The sequence below is a fragment of the Lutjanus erythropterus genome, chromosome 24, assembly GCF_056507025.1.
Source record: "Lutjanus erythropterus isolate fLutEry1 chromosome 24, fLutEry1.hap2, whole genome shotgun sequence".
Lineage (NCBI taxonomy): Eukaryota > Metazoa > Chordata > Actinopteri > Lutjaniformes > Lutjanidae > Lutjanus > Lutjanus erythropterus.
In genome coordinates, this window is record NC_139340.1 from 15,466,728 (window position 1) to 15,485,163 (window position 18,436).

The 18,436-nt window shown below is 42.0% G+C and overlaps 1 protein-coding gene across 2 annotated transcripts in view; it reads left to right on the top strand.

The window, feature by feature from the left end:
• appa (amyloid beta (A4) precursor protein a) overlaps nt 1-17,682 on the top strand; it is a 52,163-nt gene extending 34,481 nt beyond the window's left edge. For both annotated transcript variants that reach the window (XM_084714144.1, XM_084714145.1), the window contains 10 exons: nt 3,796-3,929; nt 5,495-5,569; nt 6,164-6,322; nt 7,822-7,950; nt 8,043-8,142; nt 9,526-9,738; nt 9,879-9,932; nt 10,968-11,059; nt 13,583-13,729; nt 14,428-17,682. In XM_084714144.1, coding sequence (XP_084570270.1) covers nt 3,796-3,929; nt 5,495-5,569; nt 6,164-6,322; nt 7,822-7,950; nt 8,043-8,142; nt 9,526-9,738; nt 9,879-9,932; nt 10,968-11,059; nt 13,583-13,729; nt 14,428-14,529 — 1,205 coding nt within the window. In that variant the 3' untranslated portion in view covers nt 14,530-17,682. The remainder of the gene's footprint in view (nt 1-3,795; nt 3,930-5,494; nt 5,570-6,163; nt 6,323-7,821; nt 7,951-8,042; nt 8,143-9,525; nt 9,739-9,878; nt 9,933-10,967; nt 11,060-13,582; nt 13,730-14,427) is intronic.
• Nucleotides 17,683-18,436: the final 754 nt, after the last annotated feature.

Genomic DNA, 18,436 nt, shown 5'->3' on the forward strand with positions numbered 1-18,436 from the left:
GGAATTATTTCTCCATAATCCTCACCTCGCTGCACATTATCCCTCACAACCCCGACGCTGTTGCAGGCCTGCTTACATTATTCCCTCCTCCAGGAAATCAGTTCTGGTTAATTCATTACATTCACTTAAAACCGGATGTCAAATTACCATGCTGCAGTTTTTTTTTTTCTTTTAAACGTGAGCGGTTTCCTCGGGTTGCGGTGAGGAAGAGCTCGTCAATACATCATTACACACTCTCAGAGAACGCCTGCCTCCTGCATCACATTGTGGTGATTGATTATCAGAGGGAACATGGAGGATGAGGATTGTGCTCCGTGATTTTTCCCACCATGTTACTGTGTTTGTCCATTAGATCGTTTGAAAAAGACTAGAACAGAAAGAGGAGTTCTCACCACCTTCTGTTGAGCTACACTGTAGGAAAAGTGCTAACTAGTTTTGAGGGGAACCACTGAAACCAAGGATGTGTGCAGCAACCTGCAGAACAAGACACGCCCGCTTTGTTTCCAAAGGAGAAGGTGAAATGCATCTCGAGAAACCTTTTACATTCCACAGGTATATCTAGAACCCACCCAGGGGGTTCTACTGAGAACCCCTTTATCCTCCAAGGGTCTTATCTAGAACCCACCCAGAGAGCTATTTAATGATTCCCTGCAGAAAAGAATTCCTGAAGAACTCTTTCTTCCAAAAATGGAATCCTTATTCTTACAAAGAACCCTTGACGAACGCTTACTTCAAAAAAAGGGTTCTTAAGCAGCAAATGGTTCTGGGTAGAACCACACCCCTCCAAGAAGAACCCCTTGTTTCTAAGAGCGTAGACGAGATCATTCAGTCACAAAGTGAACTGATTGGATTTCAAATAGTAACCTATTCTTCTTCCCCTGGCCTTTTTTCATGGCCAGGGCCGTGTGTCGGTGTGTGTGTGTGTGTGTGTGTGTGTGTGTGTTACAGATGAGGCGGTTTAAGTGTTTGGCTCAGTGCTGATTTCAGTGTTGTGTAAGGTTCGGTGACCTTGCTCGATATGCGTGTGTGTGTGAGTGTGTGTGAGTGTGTGTGCGCCTCAGTCACGACGATCTGCCCTGCAGCAAAATGGAGTCATGCTATCTCCATCTCCCTATATTGTGATCTAATTTTATCCACAGTCTGTGTGCGTGTGTTTGTGTACGTATGTGTGTGTGTATTTGTTTGTGTGTGTGTGTGTGTGTTTAGGTGTGAGAGTGCATGTGCATGTGTGTTTTGGTCTGAGAGTTCTGCTCTGCTGAGCATAGAGGAGGTGAGAAAGTGCTGCAGTGTCTTTTCTTTTCTTTTTTTCCCCTCACGCCAACACACAGATCCACACAAACACACACACAGACACACACACTGTACTCGCACATGTGGTCAATTAACAGTGATTCACAGTCTTTTTTTTTTTTTTTTTGCAAATGGCACCTTTTTGTAAATGTAAAGCATATGATAATTACAGCAATTTTCCTACCGCAAATGTCACTTTTCTGTTTTTGTTCTCTGAGAGTTCGGACTCACACAGTATTGATTCAGTGTTTGTTCACTTAATGAAAGCTTTCGCTGTTCTAAAAGGTCGTTCTTGGGAAAGTTCTGCAGCACTTAGGAAGTGATGCACTTTATATGTTGGGCAGTAACAAGGGAAATCATCCCCGTGTTCAGTGTTTGACTCTTTGTACACAATTAACACTTGTGCTGCTAGTTTACTTAATTATGTGGATGTGATGTTTCAGATAGCTACCATCATTTTGCACCATCACTTAAAGATCCACTCAAATATGTGTTTTTCTCATGTTTATATCCCTAAAATATCTTGACCTTGACTATACTGACTAGCATCAATGCTAAGTTTATCACCAGAGAGGTGATATACTACTATAACTGCACATTATAGTGTCCTTTTATTGTGACCAGTCCAAGATACACCTGAGTCATAATCCTGCTGTTTAATCAGCATCTCTGTGTGCCACACCTGGCAGCTGGATGGATTATCTCGGCTCACTGACATGGACAGAAATAAACCTTTTGTGTGCATGGAAGAAGATGTACATTTTTTACTTCAACTCATGAAAAATGGGAGCCAAAACAAGAATGTTGCATTCATAGTTTTGTTGTTTATACTCCTTTATATATACATGTAAGCCCCTATCCCTGCCTGTATATGCACACTCTAAAACAGTTGCAAGTATGTTTTTCTAGCAGCCGATTCACAAGCTCTTTAAAGACCAGAGAGGACAGCTTAGCCTTACTTTGAAAATTATAACCTCTGGTGTTATCTAACCATGCAGATAGTTTTGTTTGCCTGCTGGGGTATCTCTTTCCTCAAGAAACGTCGCTGTTACTCTGGATAATCTACACGCCCGATCAATTTTCACCGGAGCCGCTTTTCCGCCAAACAAATAGTCTGTTTCACAGCGTGCTCCGTGGATTATCAGAGTAACAAGGATGCGAGTTGTATTGAATTCCTCAAACAGAATTTTTCAATGCCGCGAGCATCCCGAGCTAAATTCCATCCACCTCCATTGTTGTCGGGGGTCGAGGCAGGAATCCCAGAGATCTTTGCTGTTATCTGCTGCTATCGTACCACCAGAAAGCTCTGTGAACTGATCCTTGAAATGATTCTGAGGAGCAGAGGCTAACAAAACACTCAGCGCAGGTCAGAGTGAATAACATCTCGCCGTCGTTTCTGAGTCTTGTGCGGTCACGCGCTCTCATCAGACATAACCAGCTGCACATGACGCACAACCTTCACGAACTTTGATAACACTCTCGTGAAAGATAGTCAGCTTTCCATTGATTAAATCCAGGTTTTATGCAGTTTGTGGTCCAGTTACACAAACCCCAAACACTCATTTTGAATTTGATGCCTGGAAAACCTTCCAAAAAGGTTGTGACAGGAGCCTGTTTACCACTGTGATACATCAGCTTTTCTTTTAACAACACTCACTCAGTGTTTGGGAACTGAGGACACTAATTATTGACGTTTTGAAAGTGAAATTCTTTCTCATTCTTGCTTGATATGCTTCAGGTGCTCAAGAGTGCAGGGTCTTTGTTGTTGTATTTTGTGCTCCGTAATGCACCACACATTTTCAGTTACCCATGGGGCCATGGGCTCCAACAGACCCCCCCATACCACTGAAAACCACTTCTATTTGCATGTTACACAACGTCCCAGCATCATAGGTGTATGAGCAGTTTAAGGCAACATGCTATGAGGAAGTAGTGTGTCCCAATTGTTTGCATACTGCATGCAACAGTGTGTAAAATAGTATTCAATCTGGAAAGCAGGGATAATCAATTTTACATGACGCGCAGTCTTCATGCATGCACCCATAGATTCACACTCCACTTTTGATAACGCACTTGTGAAAGATAATCAACTTTCCACTTATTAAATCCAGGTTTCACGCAATTGGTGGTCCGTTTCTATTTCTCGCTGGTACGTCTGTACTTTCTGAGCTGCAGGAAATATTCCAGCATCGGTATTTAAGGCACGAGAGCCGCTCTGAATGAAGTTATATAAAAATGAGAGAGGGGTTTTGTCTCTCTTCTATAAAGGACTAGAGGGTCATCTGAGGACTTCGCTTGTTTGCTTTCGGAGGGTCCTGGCTTCCAGCTACAGCTACTATCTTGTTTTCTTTCTCTTCCCGATCTCACACTAACCCTATTAACCCACTTTGGACTCTGTGTTTTTGTCTTTTGTGTGTGCCAAGGCAGCGCAGCCAGCCAATCAGCCTAAGTCTTTTCACCTCCCCGCTTCCTTTTCTTTTTTGTCCCCCCTCTCGTTTCGTGCAGTACCCACGGCCACGCCCAGCTCCCCCGACGCCGTGGACCACTACCTGGAGACGCCCGCCGACGAGAACGAACACGCCCACTTCCAGAAGGCCAAAGAGAGCCTGGAGGCCAAACACCGCGAGAGGATGTCCCAGGTACTGACGGAGATTCACTGTGTTCACTGTGGGTGGATTTTTAACAGCCAACACCTGCAAAATAATAAGTAAATACATGTAAGATGCATAAATAAAAGAATAAATCAGTAGATGAAAATATAAATATATATACAAAGAAAAATAAGTTAGTTAATGTGGAAAGACAAAATATAAAAGAATATGTATCTTTGAAATATTATTTTTTCTGCATTTAAATTTTTTTTCTGCTTAAATACATACATATATATATATATATATATATAATTCATATAAATTGCTCTATTTTCTCTGTGTATATTTTTTAATATTTAAATGTAATGTCATTTGTTTCTATCTTTTTATTTTTTACTTATTCTTGACGCTTCAAGTAAGCGCAAAAGCAATAGGGAAAAGAACACTGAAAAATGAAGGGATGAAAATAAATAATTTACGTTATATAGAAATAAATAAAACATTTAAAATATACATAAAATAATATAGTAGTTAATATGCATTAAACAAATAAAAATCTTCAAAATATAAACAGAAATCAGTTAACAGATTATTTTAGATTTTGTTATTGGTCTTTAAATATCTACATTTATTCTTTTATTTATTCTTCCTTGTATTTCCACATTTATTTTCTTATTCTTTAACATATTTATTATTGTTTTATAAGTCACTGCTGTGAGTCTGCAGCTCAGCAGTCACATGAACACACATGAATGAGTAATGAGCAGCCGAGCAGGAGAACAGAGACGAGGACTTTATTGGCAGCGGGGAGAGGACGGAGACATTTCTATGATTAGAACAGGGAGGGAGAAAAAGGTGCGTCAAGTTAGACGAATAGGTGCGTTTGTTAATCCCTCCCGGGTGAGCCGACCGAGCCAATTCAACTTTAATTGTGTTCTTTAATCAACTGGCTCGCGTCTCCGGAAGAGAGCCAGATGGTCCGCAGCGATGGCACAGTTTGCAAAAGCTCCAGACGAGAACGCTGACAACCTTGTGCGGCTCTCGGAGGCTCGTTTTTCTCTCCAGAGTTTGTGCGCGGCTCTGGATGGCTGTGTTTGTTTTGCGTGGGCGGCTACAGGCGCAGCATCGTCCGATTTCACACAGCTGACTTCACCCTTACAGACGCTGTTGGGTCACGTCTTTGGGTTGAATTAAAGAAGCCGCCCGGTGAGTCAGAGAGGATGCAGCTACGGTCGTCTCTAAGTGACCAAAAACGGGAACAGAAACTGATTATTTTTATCATTCTGCACTTTGACCTGGCAGTGTAACTCCCCCTGCGATTTAAAAAGCAGAAGCTCCCTCGTATCGTCATTGTCGATCTGACAGGATTATTTACACAGACAGGAAGCATCTGATTTTCAAGCCCCCCGCAGCACAGATGTTATCTTTCCACAGCCATGTAAAATGTCAGATTTTCTTCCACTTAGACAGCCGTGAAAAGATCAGATCCCCGCCACAAAGAGCAATGAGATGTTTCGCTCGAGTGTAAAATCAACCTGTGATAGAACATGTGCAGAGATAAAGCAGACAGACAAGTATAACTGATGTTTTTCCCTCCTTTTCCTTGTACTCAGGTGATGAGAGAGTGGGAGGAGGCTGAGAGGGAAGCAAAGAGTCTTCCACGTGCAGACAAGAAGGCCGTCATCCAGGTGAGACGCCCAGCCTCTGGACATATTGATCTACAAGCCTGTTTACACCTCGTCTTAACAGAATTGAGACCTCACAGTTGGGGATTTTTTAAGGGAGACTGTCTCCACAAGTGACAAAGAAGTAGCCTATCTTGGTTACTGTTTACTGTGTTTATAAAATTGGATATGTTTACCATCAATAAAATGTTGTCTTCCTTTTTTAACAATTTTTTTTCATTATCAATTAATCTGTCAATCATTTTCTTGAAAGATAGATTAGTTGTTTGGGCCATGAAAGTCAGAAAATTGTGAAAAATGTTGATCACTGTTCCGCAAACCAAAGATATTCAGTTCTCTGTCATAGAGCGGTAAAGAACCCAGAAAATATTGATATTTGAGAAGCTGAAATCAGAGAATTTGGATATTTTTATCTTAAAAAATGGCTCAAAACTATTAATTGATCATCAAAATAGTTGGCGATTAATTTGATAGGAATTGATCATTTTTTTGAAGGGGGTCTGGTGGCATTGCAGTTGCATCACAAACATCTGTTGCTTATTTTGATCATCTGCATTTTGCAATAATCGCATGTTTGTGTGTGTTTGTGCGTTGCAGCGTTTCCAGGAGAAGGTGGAGGCTCTGGAGCAGGAGGCCGCCAGCGAGCGCCAGCAGCTGGTGGAGACCCACATGGCCCGGGTGGAGGCTCTGCTCAACGACCGCCGCCGCCTGGCTCTGGAGAGCTACCTGACCGCGCTGCAGCAGGACCCACCCAGGGTAACCACGCATACACAGTTTGCGTACAACACAACTGGCGGTGTAACAGTCCCCATCAATGTCACTCCCCTTGTCATTTACATGGCTTTGTGAAAATCGTATTTCCTCACAGAGCTCACTGTTGTCCCGCCGTTTCACACCTTCTTGTTGTTGCTTTTAAGATTCTCACCTATTCATCAGGATATTTCTTGCTCTGGTTTTATTTGAAGTGAGATATTTTTATTAGTCTTTAATCTGACCTGCTGCAAAACATGAATACCTCTCCTGTTTTATTAGTCCTCCGCTTCTATGTTTTGTCACTGTATAAATACACTTAAAGGGTAGCTTTGGTATTTTTAAGCCTGGGCCCTGTTTTCCCTTGTTTTTGCATCTAAGCGTCTAATGGGGACAACAATTTTTGAAACGGGTCCAGTATTGAGGGAGCAGCCAGCTGAGGCGAAACTGAGCTGCAACATAATCCCTCCAGGCAAACTCGCCATCAAAGTAGGTCCAGTGAAAAGGCTTGTTTTTGCCACCGACAGGCTCAGATTGTTTTTCTAAGTGTCTGACAACATGATGGAAATGATCCGTACAGAGACGGACCTTTTTTAAGAGTAAAATTCTAGAAACAGCTGTTTTAAAAGCAACCAAACTTTGCATGAAACAGTACCTTTACCTCTGTGGTCTACCACTGCCTGATGGGTTAGTTAGGTTTTGTTATTTTGTGTATTTTGTAGTTTTAAAGGATTAAAAGACGACCGAGGCAGAGGCAGACCAGAGAGGTAAAATTACTGTTTTTGTCAGTGGAGTCTGGTCACTTTCAACAAAGCGATATTATTTTTTAAAAAAAGGTCGGTCTTTGTAGGGATCCTTTCCAAACTAATGTAATAATCATGAGAGATACTCTAAAAAACAATCTGAGCCTGTCAGCGGCAAAAAAAACAAGCACTTTTAGTCTCATTGTCTTTGATACTGTGCAGTTGCCTGGAGAGATTAGGTTGCAGCTTAGTTGTGCTTCTGACAGCTGCAGCACTTTACCTCAAAACTGGACCAATTTCAAAAACTGTTGCTCCCATTAGTCACTTAGACACAAAAAATGGGAGAATATACAAAGTTAGACTTTAAAAAACTGAGCCCTTTATACAGTACATGCTGTAAAATCAGATAAATGTTTTGGATTGCAATTCAGCAAAACTGTTTTTCTCCTGCACTATATAAATGTTGAAATAATTTAAAACTTGGCTGAACACTCATAAAACTTCTTTGTTAAATTCTAAAGCAACATCAGTCTGAAGCATTTACTGAATGTGTGAGATTTGATGAATGAATATAATCATTTTCTAATATTCAGAGAAAAATATGCAGGAAAAAAACAATGTTATTGACTGATTTTATGGCTTGGATCGTTTGGATTTTGGCTTCAGTTCAGTACAAAGGTCTGTTTGTGAACATGTCACCCCGTCCTCCTTCTGCTCCTGAACCATCTGTCTTTTCGTGTTCTCTCTGCTCGTGTCTTGTAGCCTCGCCACGTCTTCAACCTGCTGAAGAAGTACGTGCGCGCCGAGCAGAAGGACAGGCAGCACACCCTCAAACACTTCGAGCATGTCCGCATGGTGGATCCCAAGAAGGCCGCGCAGATCAGACCTCAGGTAGCGACAGACACACAATGTTTTTTCAACAGTTTTTGGGTTTTTTTCTGAAGATGCTGGTGCAGTTTTATATGACCTTGTGTGCGTTAAAGGTCCTGACCCACCTGCGTGTCATCGAGGAGCGTATGAACCAGTCTCTGGGACTTCTCTACAAGGTGCCCGGTGTGGCCGACGACATCCAGGACCAAGTTGGTGAGTCTTTCACTTTCTCTCATTCTTACACTCAAAGGGTCACTATTTTCCCATGTTTTTGTGTCTGACTGAAAGGGAGGTGAGGAGACACAGCGTGTCGGGTGACAATATTTTCACATACAACTCTGTGAATTGAGGATTTATTTCAACCAAACAACCAGAGTTTATGATTATTGGAACAGTGGAAAGATGGTTAATTGAATGAATGAAGTACGATGATAAAATTAGTGTCATTTAGATTTAAAAAAAAAACTGGGGAAAATAAGGTCCAGGTTGAAAAATATCAAAGTTACCCTTTAAACGTTACATCTAGCTGCTATTTGGTGTCTTAAAATGAGAAAACAGAGGCTTTACAACATCCAGGCAGCCGTAAAATAAAACCACAGAAGTGCAACTAAGAAAGATGGAGAAGAGTCTTTAGCTGAGAGAGCACTTAATAGGTAGGGAGACAAGAAAATAAAACGTGAAGCACATCTTGTAAATGTGAGTTTTGGATGTTTTCTGCTCTGGCTCTGACATGAGACAGATACAGGGGAAGACACACTGTCCTGATTGTGCTGCATGTACCACAGAGATTGAATGCTCCAAATTCCAGCCCCCAGAAACATGCAATTTTTTTTGTTGTTGTTGCTGATAAGGGCATCAGAGCTATTTGGCCTAATTCTTCTGTTCATAGTCAAATGAAACTGTTCGCTGGCGAGATAAATCCCCGTCCCCTCCCTCCCTGCATCCCCACCCCTGCATTCGCTAGGTTTCTGTGGGTTTTTGGGTTTATTGGAGTTGAGTGCGTCACGCAGCCATCTGTGTCTCTGTCTCGGAGACTGTCACAGTCTGTGCTGCCCGGCAAAACACACACACACACACACAAATACACACACAGGAACAAACATACACTGAAGAAAAAACACCGATCAGTGAGTGCTAGGTGCCAGGTCTATTAAAAAAAAAAAATCAGCTAAACAACATTTCCTGGTGGCTGTCAGTCCCTTCTGAGACTTGTGTGTGACATTTCCTTTAAGCCGAAAGATAAACACATCTTCAACTTTAAAGATTCAGTTGATCCCTCCCTGAAGTCCCGCCCCCTTTTGAACTTTGGTCAACTTTGTCCTTTCCTGTGTCCTGCGCTTATAAGCTCTGTGCTAGAAGAAAAACAAAGTTTGAAGACGGTTAAACAACGTTGCTGGGAGAGCTGTAAAAGCGACATATTCCTAGTCATATCTTAAATCTACAATATATGACATTCTGTTGCTAGCTTGTTGCTAGTTGCTATGAATTCTGGGAAAACACAGGCTACATCAGATAAGTTATAAGTTATAGTATATAATACATTGAGGTACAGTAGTAGTCCACTGACCTGTGTCCCTCCTCATCGTGTCCCTCCAGAGCTCCTGCAGAGGGAGCAGGCGGAGATGGCCCAGCAGCTGGCCAACCTGCAGACGGACGTGAGGATGAGCTACGGCAACGACGCCCTGATGCCCGACCAGGAGCTGGGAGACGGCCAGACCGACCTGCTGCCCCAGGAGGACACGCTGGGCCTGGGGGGAGTCGGCTTCATCCACCCCGAGAGCTTCAACCAGCCCAACACCGAGAACCAGGGTACTCACTGAAGCACTTAACATTTTATTGCATTTAGGCTGCTTCAAAGCCGATAGAAACGACACCCATAAATGCTATAAAGCAACATGAAGTCCAATAATTTCTGTGCTACAAAATGAAATTGCTCTCTCTGTCTCTAGTCGAGCCGGTGGACTCTCGCCCCAATCTTGACAGAGGCATTCCCACACGGCCAGGTTGGTACTATTGTTCAGTAGCTATTGCAATATTGCAATAAGTATTTGTGCAGATTGTTGCTAGGCTACGGAGTCTAAAAATGTTCCTTCTAAGTCCCTTATCAGTGTTTGCTTACTTATGTGCAAAGAGGGTTCTTGATGAAGGAATGCACCCTCTGGTGGAAATATCGGAGGCTCTGTAGCTTTGGGTTTGTGACCACATCAGAGCCACTGTGCAATAAGAGTCATAAACAGCTGATTAAATCATAAAAGTACAGTGAAATTAATCTCCACAGTCCTGACTGAGTTAAATGTACCACTTTTTATTAAGTTAAGTTACTGATGCTGTGTAGATTTGCTGTATAAGCTATGAATTAGAACTTTTAAGTTTTGGGAAAGATCATTGACTTTCATAATTGCTGATAAAATTAGCAGATGTGGAGAAACTCAATTAAGTATTAATTGCTTTATTAGCATGTCTGCAGAAATTTCCCTTTTGTTAGTAACTTATATTAATGATGCACCAGCAGAAGGTGTCTGCCAACCTGAAAAGCTGCTCTTAAAGGGACAGTTTGGAGTTTTTTAAGTGGGGTTGTGTGAGCGTATGCAGGTTTATCTATTCATGAGATTGCAGTTAAAGGTACATATTATCTTTAAAAATGTCAAAGTAGCTCACAGGCTAACAAGAGATACTTGTTCAGGTTAAGTACACTCTCCTCTTAAAATACACCACAAGACTGTTTTTAAGAACAAAGTCAGGACAGTATTTTTCGGCTATCGCTCCTCCAGTCAGCCGTTATTTACACACAGTCAACTCCACTTGACCTCCGTTAAAGCGCCAGCTGTGGTGCAGCTGCAGGCTCTATGCGTACTGTACCGTATATGCGCTGTATATGTGCTATATTCAATTTATATCCAACACGTCGCTGTCCGACCGGCTTGAGCGAGTGAGTTTGATTTCAGTGTGTGTGTGTGTGTGTGTGAGTGTGTGAGAAAGTGAAAGCAGCTGAGTGTCACCATCCATAATAGATGTTACTTTTTTTTCCTCCTCGCCAGTGACTGGAATGAAGATGGAAGCTATTCCTGAGCTGCGGATGGAGACGGAGGACAGGCAGAGCACCGAATATGAAGTTCACCACCAGAAACTGGTAAACAAACACACAGCAGCTCGCTCCGACACAAGCAGTGATGATATGCAGACTAGTGATTGATCAATAATCGATTAAGGGCCATTAAGTTATCTACAGACCAGAAATGGCAGTAATTATAGGTCATTTGACATTGTTTTGAGACATCTGTCGTCATGGTTTGGTGCAGATCGGATCATTTATACTAAAGTTGTAGCAATTTCGTGTTTTATGGCGAGACATCAAAACTCGGCGCCACGCCATGGCCACACCGTTCAGCGATCTTTTAATAGCTTTTGATCACAGCGTAGTTTAGATGGCACACACCAATTTTGAAATCTTTGTGATGAATTCTGTAGGAGGAGTTCATTAAAATACAACACGTGGAATATTGCAGAGAAGAAGAAAAAAAATTACAATCCGAGCTAATCCAATAGCATCGTCGCAACGTTCACTGCTTGGGCCCTAATTCGAGAGAAAAAAAAAATCGAGAATGAGGCATTTTTGTATCTTATTAATTATTAATGCTTAATTAATCAATCGTTTGTTAGTATTTGCAGCTATCGGTTAAGAAAAATGCACAGACTTTGCCACCCTAATGCAGACTTATTTAAAATTCAGTCATTAATTTATGCTAATAAGCAGAAAGAAATGGACACACAAACACACACGAAGATGCATTCACTGACACATGCGAGCCTGCACTCTGCCCCCCTCCTCCCCTCAAGCACACACACAAACACGCGCGCTGTCAGGTCCGCGTCTCCACTCTGTCCTCCTGGTTAACTCCCAAGGTTGTCACCATGGAGACAGGTGTCCATGGAGACAACCGGCGATAATACGTGCGTCACACTTGTCTGCTCCTCTCTTTAAAAAAACAAAAAAACAAACCCTCTGTCCTCTGATGAGAGTTAAGTTTTGTGTTTTCTGTGTAAGTGTTTCTCTGGTCAGCCACAGGTTATTGTTACCCAAACGTTCTAAAGCTCTAACCCAGTTCTGCGTTCTTTCATTAATCTCATCCAGCATTGTAATGCCAGCACAAAAACCTCAATCCATCCTCAGTCAAATCCAAATCCGTGTACCTTATTCCTCTCACCTAAAGGCTTTAATCTCTTAATCCCTACATTTTATTACATATCACATTTCTTGCATTCACAATGAGCAGTCAGAGTGTCAGGCGCTCTCCTTAACTCAACTCCTTAATTTGATATTCACCGTAACCCCAATCAGCTTTCCGCAGGATTATTCTGGAGGAGGCTCACCAGCCCTGAAATTAAGTCCCCACTCCTGCGCGGTGTTTGACACAAGCAGGGGGTAGCGGCGCCGAGATGTCAAGATGTGTTCCTGTTAGATTATCTGCAGTTTAGTGGCGTTTTGAAGTTTGTGCCAGCTGACTGGGTTTCTGTCCCATTATCCCCCTGCGCCGGCGTCGGCGCAGGTACGCATCAGGACTTGTTTTCCTCCCTTCAGAAGCCGTTTATTTTTGACTTCCACGCAGCGGCGTAATCTGCGACGGAGAGGCCCCTTTTGTGAGAATTTTTTTAATCATGTGTCTCTGTATTGTGTTGGAGCTGAGTCACGCTGCATCGGTGTTTGCCTCACGTCGCGCTCCGCTTTCTGTAAATCACCTGACAGCCACAGGAAGGAATTAAAGCCTCCACCAGGAAATTATCCCTCACCCTGCAGTCGCTGTAATGCCCATGTGCTTTTAAGTGTTGCGCCTTTGTTTCTTAGCAGCGTAGCAGTTATCTTCAAGCCAAATTTGACTCAGTAATGATGCTATTTTTGAAAAAATGACAAAAAAATAGGCTGTAACCCTGAAGGTCACCGGGATTCTCATCCTCCTCTTCAACACACTGAATTAAGGTGGTAGCAGCTACTGGAGCTGAGAGGAGAGAAGTGACAAGCAAACCTGTGCTGAAAACTAAAACACTCAGCAGATTTAGGAGAACATAGTAACACATTTTCACTGCACACGATGAGAAAAATGTACGGAAGGTCATTTCTGCCAACGTGTATAATGAGAACCTTTCTCAAAATAGAGACTGGTGTCTCCTTTGAGACGCTCAGTCTTTATTTTTAGATGTTAAGACATCTTATTGACATTCTAAGTCATTATTTAAACATAATGCATCTTTATTTTTCATTCTAGGTCTGTAACTTGAGATACTAAGACATTATTTTGACATATTAAGTATTTTGAAATTCTAATTTATTATTTTGACACGGCAAGTTTTCATTTCAAGATGCTAAGTCATTTATTGAGAAAGTTTGTTTTTATTTTGACAAAGTAAGTCATTATTTTGAAATTCTAAGTCATTTATTTTGAAGGTTTGTCATTATAATGAGTCACAGGATCTGTTTTTTCATCACATTGGTAGAATTAAATATCTCTAGAGAGGAGCTAACTGTGTAAAGAAAAGTCCTTGGCGACCACATTTCTACTCTCACTGTGTTAAACTCGTCACGCTGGTCGTGATTGGCTGCTGCCAACTTGACTGACAGGTCGCCCGACGTCTTGTCTCGTCCTTCGCCTCCCCGCAGGTCTTCTTCGCGGAGGACGTGGGCTCCAACAAGGGCGCCATCATCGGCCTGATGGTCGGAGGCGTCGTCATAGCAACCGTGATCGTCATCACCCTGGTGATGCTGAGGAAGAAGCAGTACACCTCCATCCACCACGGAGTCATCGAGGTGAGAAACAGCTGACCTGTGTGTTTGTTTTCACGTGTGTGTGTGTGTGTGTGTGTGTGTGTGTGTGTGTGTGTGTGTGTGTGTGTGTTTGTGCACAAGCTGTTCTATACGGCCGTCAGTCTGCCGTGTGTGTGGGGGGTGAGGCCCGTGTGAGTGCAAGCTGTTTTTCAGTATGTTTTGATGCATGCATCATGGTATAGAGTGGATGGTTCTGTACGCTCCTCACACAAGTATTTATTTAATTATCTGCTCTCTGAATATAATGGGATTAATTCCTGTTAACAATTCATCTCCTGAATGCCTTTTTCTAATTATCCTCCTTTATCATTTCACAACTTTCATTAGCCGTTTAATTAAAAATACGCTTGTTGTGGCAGCTTTGTTTCTTCATTTTTTTCAGTTACACCGAAAACGAAAAATATCACTTCCAGGACGTATTAAAAATAAAAATTTTCTTTACATCTGTAAACATATGTTGAGTGTAAGTCTTTATTTTGAGTCAGTAAGTCTTTTGATATTAAAAAAAATCTTTATTCTGTGATAATAAGTCTTTATTTTGAGTTAATAAGTCATAATTTTGGGATAACAAGTCATTATTTTGAAATATAAGTCATGATTTTGAGATATTAAGTCATGATTTTGAGATAAGAAGTCTTATATCCCCCTCACCCTCCCCCCTCTCTCTGACTCCCCTCCAGGTGGACGCCGCCGTCACCCCCGAGGAGCGCCACCTGTCCAAGATGCAGCAGAACGGCTACGAGAACCCCACCTACAAGTTCTTTGAGCAGATGCAGAACTGAGGAGAGTGTCACACACATCGACACACAGACACACACACACACATAAAACAACACACACAAACATCTCCCCACACATCAAGCACCTCCCCCTCCTCCTCCTTTTCCTCTTCCCTCCTTCCCTGTCTTGTCCCACGCTGTCTCCAAAAAGGCAGCGGCGGCTTAGATCATTCGCGTGACCGAAATAGTCCGTCACGAACGTACGGAGCGACTGTAGCTGGGTTTTTTTTTTCTTTCGTTCTCGCCTGGGCGGACCGCGGCCGAGCCAGTTTGCACCGAGTTTGTTCACTTTACCGGAGCAGCGGGACGCCCTTTAATTAAAGAGAGGCGTTTTCGTATGTTGCTCCGTCTGGGCCTGCTGATGTATGGGGGGAAAAAAAAAAAAAGGCCCCGCCCAGTGCATCGAAACAAACCCACTCTCGGGGGAAAGAGGCGTGCTCTCTCCACACTAATTCAGGGCCAGTGTGTAGTTGTGTTCTTTTGGCTTTAAGTGTGGACTTGTGTAGGCTAATCTGACCGCTGATTAGTGGGATTTTCACGCTGACCTGGGCCTCGTTTACAAAAATCAGTTGCATGCAGAATCATCTCACATGTCATTTGTTTCTATCATATTCTTTGTAATGATTATATAATTAAATATAGGCTTAAAGGGATAGTTTGGATTATTTGAAGTGGGGTTGTTTGAGGTTCATAGTGTATTAGCGACAGGATCAGCAACAAAAGGTGTTTAAGCAACTTAAAAAAGTCAACCTAAACAAAGTCAATATCAGTTACTCACAATATTTTACTTTGAATATTTTTAATGCTTCACTTCGCCGTCGACAGCCTTCTGTGATGAGAAAAGGCCGTTACATGAGCCAGATATCGCTCTCTCCAAACCAACCAAACTCCATAGGCGAAATCAGTAATTTTACTTCACAGAACCCAGGAGCTGCTGGTCTGCTGCTGCCTCGATTGGTTGGTTTGTCGGTGTTATCGTGTGACTTCTGTGTTCGAAACGGGTAGTTCAGTTTCACCAAAGTCACACAACAAGACAAAGAAACTAAAAGATTGAGGCAGCGATAAACCGGCAACTCCTGTGTTCTTGCAATGTAAAATTACTGATTTTGCCAATGGAGTTTGGTTGGTTTGGAGAGAGCGACATTTGGCTTAAAAAACAACATTTTCTTGTCAGAAAAAGCTGTCTGATGGCAAGGTAATGGTGTAAAAATATTCTAAATATTCACACACTTACAATGAAATACATTTTTTTAAGGTGGACCTTTTTTAAGTGGCTAAAATACATTTTATTGCTGACCTTGTCCACAGCAGTACATTGCTTAGCTCCATGCTAGGTAATACCTATGGATAAGTACATCATGCAACCCTGCTTCACAAAATCTAAACTATCCCTTTAAATCGAGCAACGTGATTTTTTTTTTTTATAAATGAGGCCCAGTGTTTCTCCACCAAATGCACCACTACTGCACTCACTCTACAGTCTACACTGGAGTATAAATACCCCTCCCCTTCTCCTCCTCCTCCCTCCATCCCTCCATCCCTCCATCCTCTTTTCTTTGCGCATTCTTACGACAGCTGGGCTGTGCTAAGTCACACAAGGCTCTTCTTAAGGATATCTTGGAGATGCTGATGATAAAACGAATAACGTTGAAGACGACGGTAGTTAATTACGTATTCTGAATGAGCTGTTTTTTATTTTCCGGGTTTTTTCTCTTTCGTTTTCCAGTTTTGTTTTTCAAAAAAGAATGAAAACGGAGAAAAAAAAAAAAAAAAAAAGAAGTCGAACCAATGTAAAGTCCTTTTTTTAAATTGCGTGTAATGTTTAACTGAAGTAATGCTGAAGTCTTAGCTGTTCCTATGTAGTGCATGACGACAAATGACAAACTGGATTTGGAAAAACAAAAAAAATCTTATCGCTGCTCTCTCTCTCTCGAGATCCTTTCTCACGTTATAGATTGTCATTCTAGCAAGATTGTACATTTAGTATCTTCTCGTGATCACGTGACTTCAAACAATGATGAAAAACATATATAAATCTAGATGAACGGGCTCTGCTTTGATATCATGTAAAATACACATTTAAAAGAGATCTGTGATTTTTGGAATTTACGTGTGTTCGTCATTTCTTGTATTTTCTTTTGATTTTTTTTTTTTTTTTTTTTAAACCACGCAACGTTCCTGAAGCTGCAGGAGGGGGGCTGGCTTCATCTCTGTCTGTATATTATTGTGTTAAATAATCCTGTCATTTTTGTCGTTTTTTTGTTCAACTCATGTCGCTGTGTTTTACGGAAGTGGGCGTGTCGTGAAGGTTGATCGAGAGCGGAAAGATAGGAGGGTTTGGATTTTCTCCACCTGTGTGTGTGTTTTTTTTTTTTTTTTTTTTTTGTAATTTTCAGTCTGGTGTTTTCGTCCAGTTGTAAGCCGACGCCGTCTATTTTTTATTTTATTTTATTTTATTTTTTGGTTATCGTTTTGCCGTCTGCTGATAGAACAGGTGGAGAGCTTAGAGGAGGAGGAGGACGAAGGAGGGCGAGGTAGAGAGGAAATGACTTGCAGTTCCGGATGGATAGCCAGCCAGGCAGGCAGTCTGTATATATAATGGATTTTTTCACTCGCCCCCCCACCCCCTCCCAGCACCTCCCCCTTCCCCTCCCTCCTTCGCCTTCACTTCCCCTCAGGCATGCCGCTCACCTCTCTGCCATCAACGCACACTTGACTCCCCAGAGGCAGAGCACCGTAGTCTGTACATAGATGATCTAGAGGCGTCCACCATCGACGGAGGGAGTCGGGGGGGGTGGGTGGGGGGGGGGCGTGAAAGCGAGGATCAGACATCCGCCCATCTTCGTACAGTCAGCTCATGTCGAAGGCGTGACCTCTCACTCCGTTGGCGAGGGAGATCTGCGAGGGAATGGCGAGTGAACGATGTACATATGGAGGCTGCAGTGGGGTGGGTCCTTGGTTTTCAGAGGGTGCTCATTAGAAGCCCAACAGAGGGCAGTAGAGTAGAAGAGGAAGCAGGATTTTCTTTCTATCTTTTTTCTGTGGATTATATATTGGTTTTGTTTTCCACTGTGTAATATTGTGCAGGCCATTTGCATTGACTGGGAAAACGCTTTCTACACTGTATTCCATAATAAAGTTTTGAATGTACATACAGACGACATGTCTCTGTGTGGTTTGTATTATTTTTAATGCAGCACTTCCTGTTTTATTGTAATAACTTGTGTCTAAGTGTGTTTTTTAATAACAGACAGGTAATAATGAAGTGGAAACTGATTCTGACAGACAGATGAGTGACAGACAAGCAGACACAAACGGACAGGATCCATACATTTTTAATTAATATGCAAATGTTTGGATGTGCAACATGAATATTATTTGCTATACACATATAGAAATATGTGACTCAAAAAACAGAAACAAGGCAAACAAAATTAATTAAGAAAAGAGGCCAACAGACGGCAACACGCTGGGAGGTTTCTATTTCAGTGAGCGTCAACTTTAAAAGTAGTGGGAAAAAAAGTGAAAAGGCTGTTTATTTAGATTGAAGTTGAGCTCAGACAGGTAATTTTGAAACATGAAATCCCTCTGTCACATTAATTAAACAAAACAAAAATATGATTTGTGATAGAATTCTACAAAGAGGTGAAGTGATCATTTCTATCTTGTGTGTGTGTGTATATAAATGTCATTTATCACAGCTGTAAGGTGCTGGGAAAGCTTGAATTTGACTTTTGGAAAAGGAACTGTGCTTCATGTAAAAAGGTCAGAGGTCAGTCTCAGACATGAAGCAGCAGAGTGGAGCTGACAGGGAGTCAGTGTGTTTTTCCCCTGGCACAGATGAACCCATCTGTGGGTGCACCATGTCCGTTCATTTCATGCTGTTACACTTTATTTTTAAGGCTATCAA